At 45.6% G+C, this 15,692-nt stretch overlaps 1 protein-coding gene across 1 annotated transcript; it reads left to right on the top strand.

Moving 5' to 3' along the window:
* The first annotated feature begins 6,128 nt into the window (after nt 1–6,128).
* Nucleotides 6,129–13,988, top strand: LOC120919349. Its single transcript, XM_040331464.1, has 3 exons — nt 6,129–6,379; nt 6,589–13,634; nt 13,844–13,988. The coding sequence occupies exon 2, from the start codon at nt 7,331–7,333 to the stop codon at nt 13,202–13,204; it is 5,874 nt and encodes a 1,957-aa protein (XP_040187398.1). The 5' UTR covers nt 6,129–6,379; nt 6,589–7,330; the 3' UTR covers nt 13,205–13,634; nt 13,844–13,988.
* Nucleotides 13,989–15,692: the final 1,704 nt, after the last annotated feature.

A 15,692-nucleotide genomic window follows, 5' to 3' on the forward strand; every position in this document is an offset into this window, starting at 1 on the left:
CACCTAACCTGCCACTACCACCTAACCTGCCACTACACCTATCCAGGCACTACTGTATACCACCTAACCTGCCACTACTGTATACCACCTAACCTGCCACTACCACCTAACCTGCCACTACTGTATACCACCTAACCTGCCACTACCACCTAACCTGGCACTACTGTATACCACCTAACCTGCCACTACCACCTAACCTGGCGGTACTGTATACCACCTAACCTGCCACTACCACCTAACCTGGCACTACTGTATACCACCTAACCTGCCACTACCACCTAACCTGGCACTACTGTATACCACCTAACCTGGCACTACCACCTATCCAGGCACTGCTGTATACCACCTATCCAGGCACTGCTGTATACCACCTAACCTGGCACTACTGTATACCACCTAACCTGGCACTACCACCTAACCTGGCACTACCCCTATCCAGGCACTACTGTATACCACCTAACCTGCCACTACCACCTAACCTGCCACTACTGTATACCACCTAACCTGGCACTACCACCTAACCTGGCACTACTGTATACCACCTAACCTGGCACTGCCACCTAACCAGACACTACCACCTAACCAGGCACTACTGTATACCACCTAACCTGGCACTACCACCTAACCAGGCACTACTGTATACCACCTAACCTGGCACTACCACCTAACCTGGCACTACTGTATACCACCTAACCTGGCACTGCCACCTAACCTGACACTACCACCTAACCAGGCACTACTGTATACAACCTAACCTGGCACTACCACCTAACCTGGCACTACTGTATGCCACCTAACCTGGCACTGCCACCTAGCCTGCCACTACTACCTAACCTGGAACTATTGTCAATCACCTAACCTGCCACTACCAGCTAACCAGTTAATTTTTGCTAATACCATGTGGGTTAATTTTTACTAATGCCATGTGGGTTAATTTTTACTAATGCCATGTGGGTTAATCTTTACTAATGCCATGTGGGTTAATTTTTACTTATGCCATGTGGGTTGATTTTTACTAATGCCTTGTGGCCCATGTGGCCCATGGCATAAGTAACAATTAACCCACATGGCATGTGGGAGTCCGAGTTTACTGAATAAGAATTTACCTGGCGAGTAAAAATGCTGTCCCCCCCAGATTTGTAAGGGTTCCTACACCCATGTCCTGAGGTCTGGCACCTCTCGATGCGATGTCCCGCCCTCTCTCGCTTTCGGATTCTGAAGACGTGATAGATAACAGGCTACACAACAGCTGTGCACCTCCTCACCTCCATCAGGCTCTGCATCAAACATCACCAAAAATACATGTTTAACGTCTCCAATTAACGCCCTATTTGGGGACACGTTTGCTCCCTAGGGAACATGTCACTTCGCTCTTCCCGAACCCCCAGAGCAAGCAATTTGAAAGAATCCTTAAAATAACGTTGACTTTTGTTTTTGTGAGTGAGCGTTCGTCATTGTATAATGGTTGATCCAGGTCTCTGGTGTTGAGGGGGTTACTTGTCAAACCCGCGCCATTGTTTTCTATACCGATAATTCCTCATTTAGAAATCTCAGGCTGGCAGATAGAAAAATATATTTTTTTCTTAACTTTTATTATGCTAACAGTGACAGTATTGCAGCACCTCAGCTGGGAGTTTTTGACTGACAGGAGGAACGATTTAATCATGACAAAAATTATAAAATAACCGATCCAAGAAAAAAAAATAAAGTTTGCCGTTGAACCCTGTTAACAGATGTGAAAATTCTTCTTGGAATGCTGGCCACATGTCTAAAGGGCATAGGCATTTGGTCATGGGGTCTTTCCTAAAAGAGGGAGTCAGAAATCAGATTGGCTGGTCCTAGTCTTTGGCAAAGATCATGTGACCAAGGGGCCAGATTCACAAAAGAGATACGACGGCGTATCTCCTGATACGTCGTCGTATCTCTGTAACTATCTATGCGACTGATTCATAGACTCAGTTACGCATAGATAGCCAGAAGATCCGACAGGTGTAATTGTTTTACACTGTCGGATCTTAGGATGCAGTACCGCAGCCGCCGCTGGGGGGAGTTTGCGTCGTAAACCAGCGTCGGGTATGCAAATTAGGAGTTACGGCGATCCACGAAGATTTTTCCCGTCGTTACGGCGTCGCAAGTGTTAGATTTCCGTCGCAAAGATAGGGCATCTTTAACATGGTGTAAAAGTACTCCACCATGTTAAAGTATGCCTGTCTTTCCCGCGTCGCTTTTGAATTTTTTTAACATTTTTTATTTTTCTCGGCGTAAGTCTTTTTTTTACGTCGCGATTCACAAAACGTCGGCGCGTCGTAATTTCGCGCAAAGCACGCCGGGAAATTTGCGACGGGAGCATGCGCAGTACGTCCGGCGCGGGAGCGCGCCTAATTTAAATGGTACCCGCCCCATTTGAATTGGGCTGCCTTGCGCCGGACCTGTTTACGATACACCGCCGCAAATTTCCAGGTAAGTGCTTTGTGGATCGGGCACTAAATCAGAAAACTTGCGGCGGTGTAACGTAAACCGGTTACGTTACGCTGCGCCCGCTCTACGTGAATCTGGCCCCAAGTGTCTTAGTCTTCAAATACACTATGGGGCAGAACCACAAAAGAATTACGCCGGCGTATCTATTGATACACCGCGTCATTTCAAAGTTCCCGCGTCGTATCTTTGTTTTGTATCTACAAAACAAGATACGACGGCATCAGGGATCGATCCGACAGGCGTACGTCTTAGTACGCCGTCGGATCTTAGGTGCATTTTTTCCGCTGGCCGCTAGGTGGCGTTTCCGTCGAATTCCGCGTCGAGTATGCAAATTAGCTAGTTACGGCGATCCACGAACGTACGTCTGGCCGGCGCATTTTTTTTTACGTCGTTTGCGTTCGGCTTTTTCCGGCGTATAGTTAAAGCTGCTACATGGTGGTGTACTCAATGTTAAAGCGGGAGTTCACCCCCAAATCAACTTTCTGACAGTTCCAGCATACTGCTAACATCTGCAGTATGCTGTTTTTTTTTTTTTTTCGCTACTTATCGTTTTATGAGCCGTTGTTATCCGGCTCCGAGCGGGGAATCCTGCGGGGAGTAGGCGTTCCTAAGCGAAAAGGAGTTGATTGACGGGCTGCTAAAGCGCGTCACGGCTTCCGAAAATACCCGAAAGGACACTCGGGTGTTTACGGCGCTAAACGGCGCCTGCGCCTGCCGTGTAGAGCTGACACTCTTGGGTATTTTCGGAAGCCGTGACGCGCTTTAGCCGACCGTCAATCAACTCCTCTTCGCTTAGGAACGCCTATACCCGGAAGCGATCCCCGCTCGGAGCCGGATAACAAGGGCTCATAAAACGATAAGTTGCGAAAAAAAAAACAGCATACTGCAGATGTTAGCAGTATGCTGGAACTAATGTCAGAAAGTTGATTTGGGGGTGAACTCCCGCTTTAAGTATGGCCGTCGTTGTTTGGGGACAAAAGCGGCCGTCTGCTGGCATTTTTGGCAAAACCCCTATATGCCCCTACAACGATATTGCAGATTAAACGCCCGACTGGGGAATTAGTGAGCGACTCTCAAGATATACTGTCCACGTTCCGAGACTTTTATAATACACTATACCAGTCCCAATCTAGCTCTACAGTTCAAGACGTCTCTTCCTATCTAGATGAAATGACTCTCCCATCCCTGACGCAGGGTGAAAGGGCTGCTCTTGACCAACCCATAACATCAGAAGAGGTGGCTGGGGCCATTGCCTCTTTTAAACCGGGAAAGTCGCCAGGTTTGGATGGCCTCCCGGCCGAATGGTATCAGTTGCATAAAGAGAGCTTAACCCCACGCCTCCAAACGGTGTTCAGTGACGCAGAAAAGGAGGGCATATTACCAGAGTCGATGCGTGAAGCACTGATTGTGGTAATTCCGAAACCGGGTAAGGACCCACTGGAGTGCGAGTCTTATCGGCCGATTTCTCTGATCAACACCGACGTTAAGGTGTTGGCAAAGATCTTGGCGGGTAGGCTGCAGTCGGTAATACTGAAATTAATCCATTCAGACCAAACCGGCTTTATACCGGGGAGGTGCACCCAGATGAATCTGAGGAGGTTATATGTTAATTTGCAAGTGTCCCATGCTAACTCTGGTCGGAGGGTGGTGGCATCATTAGACACAAAAAAGGCATTCGACTCTGTGGAGTGGACCTACCTTTTCCCCCTACTACTGAAACTGGGCCTGGGACCGAGGTTTGTGAGCTGGGTCAGGTTGCTCTATGCGGAGCCAAAGGCTAGTGTCAGGGTCAATGGCCTTGTTTCGGACTCGTTTCCGATCAGGCGGGGAACTAGGCAGGGGTGCCCCCTGTCACCACTTTTATTCGCACTAGCCATAGAACCCCTGGCGACTAGGCTCAGGGATCGGGCTGGCATTGCAGGGCTGCTGGTCGGGGACCTGGAGGAACGTGTATCACTATACGCGGACGATATGCTCCTTTATTTGGGCGATCCTGAGGAATCCCTGACAACCGCGTTTTCCTCGATCCGAGAGTTTCGGTGACTTCTCTGGATTCCGGATCAATTGGTCTAAATCGGCGCTCTTTCCTCTGGATCCACAGCCAGATCTAGCTCTCCCTGCTCAGTTCCCCCTACAGGTGACAGACCGCTTTAAGTACTTAGGAATAACCGTAGAATTGCCTATAGAGAAATTTTCAAAGACAAACTTATGGCCAGTCATACGAGATTTCGAGGACAGGGTGAAAAAATGGAAGGACCTCCCGCTTACAATGCTGGGGAGAGCCAACCTGTTTAAAATGATCTTTCTCCCAAAATTCCTGTACATTCTTTCTAACGCCCCCGTAGGCATCCCCAGGAAGACCTTTAGATACATCGACTCCCTGCTGACCTCCTTTTTGTGGGGTGGTGGGGCAGTTCGGGTGGCGCTGGTTGTGCTCCAGTTGCCGGTGGGAAGAGGAGGTCTGGCGATCCCTGACCTCCGTCTATACTACCTGGCGTCGCAGCTAGTACATGCCCACTGGCGTATGTTCCCCCAGCTGAACAATGCCGCTGTAGCGGCGGAGGCGGCTGTGGCAACCTCATATGAGACACTGCTGAACTTTTTTCACAGAGGGGAGGTCCCGACAACAGATGGAATGGTGATCCTTAGATCAGCAAAAGCGGTGTTGGAGACATGTAGGAGACACACTTTGGACACCCCCCTGCACTTGTCCCCTAATGCTCCGCTATGGTTTAACCCCAGATTAACGGACATCTTTCTACTGGAAGATGGACATAGGTGGGCCAAATTTGGCCTGGTTTACTTACATCAACTGTTTGACAGAGGGGAGTTGAAAACGTTCACGCACTTGAAAAGGGAATTGGGGGTACCCGAAACTTGGAGATTTCAGTACACAAGACTGAGGCATGCAGCTCAGGCGCAGCTTGGCACTGGGGTAGTGGTGTTAGAAAACACTAAGTTAGAATCATTATTGTTGAATCCTGAACATACCAAGTTAGTCTCTACCTACTATAATATGCTCATGAGTAAGATACGACCGAGAGAGGAAAAGACGAGACTTAAGTGGACTATGATAATACCAGAACTGACGGAACCACAGTGGGAGGAGGTCCTAGTGTCCTATCTCCCTACTGTGATCTCGGCAAGAGACAAGCTGATTCAGCTGCGATACCTGCATCAAATGTATTACACACCACACAGATTATATAGAATGGGCAGAAGAGAGAACCCTGTTTGTCATAAGTGCTTGGTGGCAGAGGGCACCTTTATGCATATGGTGTGGGACTGTAATAGGATTCGACCGTTTTGGTCGCAGGTTACGCAATTTATTGCAGATACTTTTGATCTCCCGAACATATGTAGCCCACTTCTGTGTCTCTTAGGTATTATAGAGGATGATATCATGAGTAACAATATGCGAATCTTCCTGAGACTGCTCTTCTACTATGCCAGGAAGCTCATTGTCTTGAACTGGATAAAGAGGGACTTCCTCAATATATCTGCCTGGAAGGGGTTAATCAATGCTAATATTACAATGTACAAAATGACCTATGAAGCGAGGGGAAGCAAGAAAAAATTTCATAATGTGTGGGGTAGTTGGGTAGACTCCAGGGACACTAACTCTGGAGAGGTGTAAGGGAATATGTAACTGTCCGCTTATCATTGTGGATCTAGTTCAGCACTTACTGCTGGGTGGAACATTTCTGCCTCCCTTTGGTTCCCTGGGGAATGTTTTGATCAGCAGGATTACAAGACCACTCCTTCTTCCTGTCTTAGAAAGAAAGCCTTTTCCTGTATCTCAGATGCCACATGTTAGCTGTCTGCATAGGATTTCATGGAAGATGTCTGCAGAAAATCCCTAAAGCTTAAAGTTTGTACCCCCCTTGGCAAGTGGATCGAGGTATGCAGAAAAGTGTGCATTGTTATAAAGGTGTATATGTTCTAGAGATAAACCCTGTTCATGCTGTTTGGTTTTAAATACGCTATGCATGTAACCATGTTTCTTTGAATGTTCAATGTAATTAGATGTGTGTGCAGACAACTGTAATTAACCCTGTAACCCCCTTTTTGGTGACAACTGTAAATAAGTGTTTTATATGTCATTTACAGTTTTCACGGTGCTATGGTGCTATGGTGCTATGGTGCTATGGTGCTTACGATATTCATGTTTACGGTGCTCAAGGAGATAAAGAAAATAATATTCAACCCTGCTGCGCACCTTTGTTCCGAAATAATAAAACTACTGCACCCGTCAGAAGCTCTCCTCTTGTTATTTATTCGATGCCAAAGGGGCCGTAACAGTGAAAACTCGTCGCTGCGGTGGAGACTCGACATCACCAGCTGCGTCGCTGTCTTCATCGAACCGTGAGTAAAGGCTTCCCAACGCCTCGCAAGACACGTGCGGACGCCATCTTGGCAACAGAGACTTGGCTAAAAAAGTAAACGTGTCACGTGGACTTTTAAATATAGCGGGCTCTTTATATGTGATCCGGAAGCCGCCCTTAACTAGTATGCGAGCCAAATAGTTAATATTTTGCTAAACCAGTGATCAAGTTATTATATTCGTGTTTAGAGGCCTAGTGTCAGATTTAAAGCAACGCTATCTTCCAAGTTCCTAATCCACTAAACTGCAGTTATTTACGTAAAGGGTTAATTGTCTGGTTAGAAAGTGTCAGCAGTATATTCGTTTAAAACATTTTGTAGTACTGTATGCATTGTTTGCTAATCTTTAGTTACAAGTGTGAACACCTGTTATCTGTCGTAGCCCTTAGTAGCAAGTTTGAGCCAACACTCATTCAAGTTAGGTTTCAGGCACACTCACACTTGAAAGGCAAAGGCACACTAGAACAAAATGTTGTCACCTGCTGAAGAAACAGACAAACCCACAGAGTCACAACAGGTACGATCCAGCTCTAGAGAGCGAAGCCTAACAGAAAAGGGCAAAGAAATGCACGAAGAAACAGTTAAGAAAAATGAAAAGGCATTCAACAAGGTGTGCAACTCTTGGAAGGAGCTAGCAAAGGAATGTAGGACAAAGTTAAAAGGTTTCTGCTCAACTGAAGACTTTAATACAAGATTGAAAGAGATTAAAGCCAAAGAAGCGTTAGTGCACCAACAGTATGAGTCCATGTGCCGAAATAATTCCACTACCCCGTACGTTGTTAAGAAAATGGATGCATGCACCGCGTTAACGGCTGAAATCTGCAACCTCATCAGCAAGCGGCTAGAGAATGTAGATGAAATCTTTAACGATCAACTTGAGAAGGAAAGGGTGAGGATGGTGCTTAATAAAGAAGAGCATGAGTCAGTCTTTGGAAACTCAGAAACAGAAACTGTCCTCTCAGAGTCATTACCAGACTCCAACGCAAGCTCAAGAGCCACTTCCAGATCTAGCAAACGCGCTGACGCAGAAGCAGATCTTGCAGCCAAAATAGAACAGGCAAAGGCGACGCAACAGATGCGCGAGGAGCAAGCTAAGCTGAACAAACTAGAGGCAGAAATTAAACTGAAGTTGGATGAGGAAAAGACAAGACTACAACAGCTACAAGCAGAAAATGAAGTCAAGGTAGCTGCAGCAAGAGTGAAAGCCTACAACGCTTATGATAGTCTTGAAATTTACGAACAGGAGACAGACCACAATGTGCAATACCTCTGCCAAAATAATGAACCACGAAACTCATTGAATCCAAAGGCTGTGCCATTTCAACCTTCAAATACACCACTTGGGGTGTCAAGACCAAATGAAGAAGTTAGTCTAACCCCAGGACTTGCAAGTCTGCTTATCTCCAACCGTCTCCCTATACCTGAACCAACTGTATTCACAGGTGATCCTTTGAAGTTCATAGATTGGAAGATATCCTTTATGGCGCTGATTGATCAGAAACCACTCCCTGTGTGCGAAAAAATGCTGTACTTGAAGAGGTATCTCGGTGGTGAAGCTCGTAAGGCAGTGGAAGGGTTCTTCTACCGAAATTCAGAAGATGCCTATCTAGGTGCTTGGGGAATCCTACAGGACAGGTATGGAGGTCCATTCATAGTGCAAAGAGCCTTCAGAGAAAGGTTGGCTAAATGGCCAAAGATATCAGCAAATGACCCTGTAGCATTAAGAGAGTTTGCAGATTTCCTTCAAGGTTGTGTGGAGGCCATTCCTCATGTTAAAGGCCTAGCTATTCTAAATGATTGTGAAGAAAACCACAAGCTTCTCAAGAAACTGCCTGAATGGATCGTGCGCAGATGGGGTCGCATCGCCGTGGACGAGCTGGACAAGTCCCAAGAATACCCAACCTTTGCTCGTTTCACAGAGTTCCTGCAAAGGGAAGCTAAGATTGCATGCAACCCCATTGCCTCTCCTTTTCTCCTCAGTACCAAGACTACAGATGAGAGAATTCCCAAGAGAGCCAAGGCGCTCAACACAAGCACTCAAATGAAGCCCTCTACCTTCAACGTTCCAAATATCTCAGCTTCAAGACCGAAACCACCTTGCCTAGTCTGCAAAGACGAAACACACGGTGTCGCTAAATGTCTGACTTTTGCGGCAAAGACCATCGATGAAAAGAGGGCCTTTATTCACGGAAACCATCTCTGTTTTGGTTGCTTAAGAAAGGGCCACACTACAAAAGACTGCAAAGGAAGACACACGTGTAGCATATGCAGTCGACGTCATCCAACCTGTTTGCACATACAGAGAGACACTGAGCCTGTCAAGGCATCAAACGATGATTCAGTAGGCATGAGAAATAAGGCAAACGACAACGTTCCCAAAGTTATGTCCCATACTTTGACAAGACATACGTCTGCCACATCCTGCATTGTTCCAGTTCTGTTGTCAGCTACTACGGAGCCTCAGAGGGAAATCCTCACTTATGCCTTACTTGACACACAGAGTGATTCAACCTTTATTCTGGCAGACCTGGTATCGAAGTTAAGTGTGAGCACCAAGCCATTACAGCTAAGGCTCAGCACAATGACAGCGGTTGACACAGTTATTTCAAGCCAAATTGCTCACGGTCTGCAAGTGCGTGGCTTCAACTCCGAAGTTCAAGTCCAACTCCGTCAAGCCTATACAAGAGATTTCATTCCAGTAGATAAGTCTCACATCCCCACTAAGGAGACTGCACTCCAGTGGTCACACCTCAAACACTTGGCAAACAAGTTACAGCCACTTCAAGATTGCGAAGTAGGACTACTGATCGGTTATGACTGCCCATCAGCACTGGCTCCCTTGGAGGTTGTTATCGGCTCCGAAAATGAACCCTTCGCTCAAAAAACTATGCTCGGCTGGAGCATTGTAGGATCAGCAAATCCACATCTTGATAGACAGGGTAGCCAGAGCTTCGTACACAGAGTCGCAGTGAAAGAAATGCCAATGCCGCCGGTCGCTGATGTGTTAAAGGCTTTAGAAATGGACTTCATTGAAAGAAATTATGAAGATAAGTACGTGTCTCAAGATGATGTTCGCTTCGTGCAGTTTCTCTCGGAAACTATAATGAAAAGGAAAGATGGACACTACGAGATGCCGTTACCCTTCAAAGACAACAGTCAACTGGCACTACCAAACAATAAGAGGCTGGCCCTTATTCGACTTCATCATCTAAAGAAAAGATTAAAGGGAAATAGACAGTACCATGAACACTACACTGCATTCATGGAAGAAACAATCAGAAAAGGTGATGCAGAACCAGCCCCTTCATTATCAGAGGAAGAGACAGTGTGGTACATCCCACATCACGGGGTTTATCACCCCAAGAAGCCAGACAAGTTAAGAGTTGTCTTTGATTGTTCAGCAAAGTTCAAAGGCATCTCCCTAAACGATACCTTGCTGACAGGTCCCGACCTGATAAACTCTCTAGTGGGAGTCCTCTGTCGCTTCAGGAAGGAAGCAGTTGCTGTGATATGCGACATTGAAAAGATGTTCCATCAGTTCTATATCCCCTCAGAAATGCGCAATTACTTAAGGTTCCTTTGGTGGGAGAACGGTCAGTTGGAAACAGAACCGAAAGAATACAGAATGGCAGTTCACCTTTTCGGTGCCAGCTCCTCTCCAGGATGTGCCAATTTCGGCCTTAAGTATCTTGCACGACAACACAAGTCAGAACATCCCTCAGCATCAGCCTTCATCGAGAAGAACTTTTATGTCGACGACGGCCTAACTAGCGTTCCAACAGTCAGCGAAGCTTCGAATCTAATCCTCGAAACTCAAGGATTATGTAAAAATGCCGGCCTACGACTGCATAAGTTCAACTCTAATAAAAGGGACGTCCTGTCCTGTATTGCTCCGTCAGAAAGAGCAACAACTAGTGTGCCTGTCAAACTTAGCCCAGACTCAACAACAGAAGGACAAGTACTTGGCATTCAGTGGTCAATTGAAAACGACACCTTCAGTTTCAGTGCTGACATAAAGCATCAACCCTCAACTCGTCGTGGTATCCTGTCAGTCGTAGCCTCCCTTTATGATCCTCTAGGCTTCATAGCCCCCTTCATACTGAGTGGCAAGTGCATTCTCCAAGAGCTTTGCCGCAGAGGCATCAGTTGGGATGAAGCACTTCCTGAGAGCTTATGTCCACGGTGGGAGGCTTGGAAGAGTAGTCTGCAAGCTTTAAGGGAAATCAAGATACCCAGATGTTACCATCCCCCAGACTTTGGTAACAGAATGAAAGTGGAACTACACCACTTTTCCGATGCCAGCAACATAGGATATGGTGCCTGTTCGTACCTTAGGTACAAAAATGACAGAGATCAAGTCGATTGCAGCTTCGTAATGGCCAAGGCAAGAGTTGCACCAACGAAGATTGTGAGCATCCCAAGGCTTGAACTCTCAGCTGCCGTCACTGCAGCAAGGTTGAGTGTCATGTTGAAGGCAGAACTTGAAATAGAAGTTGACAAAGAGTTCTTCTGGACAGACTCCCAAGTAGTCTTAGCCTATATCAATAACGAAGCAAAAAGGTTTCACGTGTTTGTAGCCAATCGTGTTCAACTCATAAGAGAGATTACAGATCCAACCCAGTGGCATTATGTGGATACGACACAAAACCCAGCCGACCATGCATCCAGGGGTCTACATGTAGCGGATATCTCCACCTCAAGTTGGTTATCTGGGCCTAGTTTCCTTTGGAGATCTGAAGTGCACGCATCTTCAAGCTCTTCAGCAGAACTAATTGTAGGCGACCCTGAAGTCAAACCTGTTACAACCCTTGCATCACAAGCCAATGAACAAACTGATACTCTAAATCGTCTGAGCAGGTTCTCCAGTTGGTCAATGCTCATTAAGGTGATTGCAAGAATCAGGAGAATAAAAACGAAGACGTATCACTGCAGCAATCTTGTGTCTGTGGAGGAACGTAAGGAGGCCGGGGAGGTAGTGATAGGTCTAGTTCAACAGCAAGTTTTCCCCCAAGAGCTAAAACTCCTTCAAAGAGGAGATAGTCTCCCAAGTTCAAGCCCTCTTAGCTGCCTTGACCCCATTCTGGTTCAAGGACTTCTTCGTGTTGGTGGAAGGCTCTCAAGATCAACTCTTAGTCAAGAAACAAAGCACCCAGTCATCCTCCCAAAAGAAGGGCACATTACCCAGTTAATCCTGTCCCACTATCATGCAGCCATTCATCACCAGGGCCGCAGCCAAACTCTAACAGAACTCAGAGCAAATGGATTTTGGGTGCTTGGTGGAAGCAAGTCAGTTGCCAAGTTAATACATAAATGTGTACAGTGTCGAAAGCTCCGGCGTCCCACAGAGGAACAGCGTATGTCAGAGCTCCCCGAAGAACGCGTAGAAGTTTCAGCTCCCTTTACATACTGTGGTATGGACTGTTTTGGTCCCTTTATCACCAAACAAGGTCGAAAGGAATACAAGAGGTATGGTCTAATCTTCACATGCTTCTCCTCACGTGCAGTCCACATCGAAATGCTTGAAGATTTATCTACAGATTCCTTCATCAATGCCTTAAGGTGTTTCATCAGTTTAAGAGGAGCCGTTTGCCAACTTCACTGTGACCAAGGCACAAACTTCACAGGAGCAAAGAACGAACTTAAAGAAGCCCTGAAGCAATGCGACACAAAGGCACTAGAAACTTTCCTAGCTGATAAACAGTGTGAGTTTATCTTCAATGCTCCTTCCGCAAGTCATGCAGGTGGAGTCTGGGAACGTCAAATTAGAACCATTCGTAATGTGCTAAATGCTACAACAGTCCAATGTTCAAGTAGACTAGACGATGCTTCTCTTAGAACGCTATTTTATGAAGCCATGGCCATTGTTAACAGCCGTCCTTTAACTGTCGATGGAATCAATGACCCCAAGGCGCCAGAACCTCTAACTCCAAACCACCTCATCCTGATGAAATCCAAGGTTGCATTACCTCCACCTGGGAAATTCGTAAAGGAAGACGTATATGCAGCTAAACGGTGGCGTAGAGTGCAATATTTAGCAGAACAATTCTGGAGTCGGTGGAAAAGAGAATACCTCATGAGTGTTTCCACAAGACAGAAATGGCACACACCTCGACGTAACCTCAAAGTAAATGACATTGTCATAATCAAAGATGATATGTCTCCCAGATGCCAGTGGCAACTAGGACGTGTAATTGAAACTACAATAGAAAAGGATGATCTAGTTCGTCGAGTCAAGGTGTTAGTAGGTGACAGAAGATTGCAAGATAAGAAGGACTATGTATCAAAACCTTCAATTATTGAACGTCCTATTCAAAAGCTAGTAGTCCTCATAGAAAGCAAATAAGTTCAGTTTTAGTGATACACTAGCATACCACCACACAAGACAGTAGCCAGTCACAGAGGTACCTATAAGCTAAATTGTGTATGATGTACCATGTTTTATAGCGGCCAAGGTTATGTTCTGTAAATTATGTATGACTTTTAGGTTATGTTCATCATAACATAATTTGGTGGGAGTGTAACTGTCCGCTTATCATTGTGGATCTAGTTCAGCACTTACTGCTGGGTGGAACATTTCTGCCTCCCTTTGGTTCCCTGGGGAATGTTTTGATCAGCAGGATTACAAGACCACTCCTTCTTCCTGTCTTAGAAAGAAAGCCTTTTCCTGTATCTCAGATGCCACATGTTAGCTGTCTGCATAGGATTTCATGGAAGATGTCTGCAGAAAATCCCTAAAGCTTAAAGTTTGTACCCCCCTTGGCAAGTGGATCGAGGTATGCAGAAAAGTGTGCATTGTTATAAAGGTGTATATGTTCTAGAGATAAACCCTGTTCATGCTGTTTGGTTTTAAATACGCTATGCATGTAACCATGTTTCTTTGAATGTTCAATGTAATTAGATGTGTGTGCAGACAACTGTAATTAACCCTGTAACCCCCTTTTTGGTGACAACTGTAAATAAGTGTTTTATATGTCATTTACAGTTTTCACGGTGCTATGGTGCTATGGTGCTATGGTGCTATGGTGCTTACGATATTCATGTTTACGGTGCTCAAGGAGATAAAGAAAATAATATTCAACCCTGCTGCGCACCTTTGTTCCGAAATAATAAAACTACTGCACCCGTCAGAAGCTCTCCTCTTGTTATTTATTCGATGCCAAAGGGGCCGTAACAGAATATGTTTTCTTGTTCTCTATATGCAATGTATGAGACGTATTGTGCAGCTCTGGTGCGGGCGGATCTGGGGAGATGGGGAGGCAACGACACACGACACTCGGGAGAGAGGGTTTCCTTTTTTTTTTTTTTCTCTCTATATGTTTGTTTATATGCCCTAGTTTTGTGGTTTATTATTTTACTTTCTGATGGGCATGGTGCTCCGAACTTAAGATATATGATATAATCTAGCTACACTGTTCATTTTGATCAGGAGCCCGAAGTTTGAATAATTAGTTCTCGGTTTACAATATAAAAAGCTATATGCACTTTAGAAGAACCCATGTTAGGGTTACTTCCTACTACTGTTAAGGACATGGAAATGTATGACGGGGGAAACCTCGTTCCTTTAATCTTTTTTCCTCCATATTTTTTACTTTTGACTGTCCTACATAAGTACTTGTCATTTGTATGCAATGCTATCTCCTGTAACTGTGTATATGGCTAATAATAAAAACCTTTTAAAAAAAAAAAAAAAAAAAAGTATGGCCGTCGTTCCCGCGTTGAAATTTGAATTATTTACGTCGTTTGCGTAAGTCGTTTGCGAATAGGGATTTGCGTAGAATGACGTCATCGTCGGAAGCATTGGCTTGTTCCGGTTAAATTTCGAGCATGCGCACTGGGATACCCCCACGGACGGCGCATGCGCCGTTCAAAAAAAACGTTGTTTACGTCGGGTCACGACGTATTTACATAAAACACGCCCCCATCACAGCCATTTGAATTCCGCGCCCTTACGCCGCCAAAGATACACTACGCCGCCGTAATTTACGGCGTGGATTCTTTGAGGATTCGAAAAAAAAAGTAAGTTACGGCGGCGTAGTGTATCTTAGATACGCTACACCCGGCGCAAATATGCGCCAATGTACGTGGATCTGCCCCTATATTGTCAAAAGTATTGGGACACCTGCCTTTACACGCACATGAACTTTAATGGCAACCCAGTCTAAAGCTGGCCATACACAGTAGTGCATTTAGGTTTTGTGCTGCCCTAGGCCTGACTAAACTCGTGCACCCCCTAATTTAAATATGACCCACCCCTTTCTGTCAAGGCCACACCCCATTGTTGTTTAAAACCCGCCCTGAGAATTTTGAGTGTGGATACTAGTTCTGAGGGCCTGGGGGGGGGGGGGGCTATGCAGTCCCTTAATTTGCATAGATTTCCTCTCATTTCGCATACCCAACGCTGGATTACGATGAGAAATGCCCCCAGCGGCGGCCGCGGTACTGCATCCTAAGATCCGACAGTGTAAAACAATTACACATGTCAAATCTTAGGGATATCTATGCGTAACTGATTCTATAAATCAGCCGCATAGATAGAAACAGGGATACGACGGCGTATCAGCAGATACGCCTACGTATTCCTTTTGTGAATCTTTAAGCTGTTTTTCTTCAGAGTGAATAACTGTAATCTATGTAATTGATTTTCAAAACTGAGGTTCTCCATCCCCCGTAATTCAGCAGAGCAGCTCCAAGTAGCAAGGTAAACGTGAAAAGGTACCTACAGCTGCATTGGATGGTAATCATAAATAAGTACTTATATGCTATATAAATAGATGAAAATGTTCTACATATATAAATGTATTGACTGAGGCAAGGGCAAGGCCCTGTTTAAC

This window comes from Rana temporaria, chromosome 12 (assembly GCF_905171775.1).
Source record: "Rana temporaria chromosome 12, aRanTem1.1, whole genome shotgun sequence".
Taxonomy (NCBI): domain Eukaryota; kingdom Metazoa; phylum Chordata; class Amphibia; order Anura; family Ranidae; genus Rana; species Rana temporaria.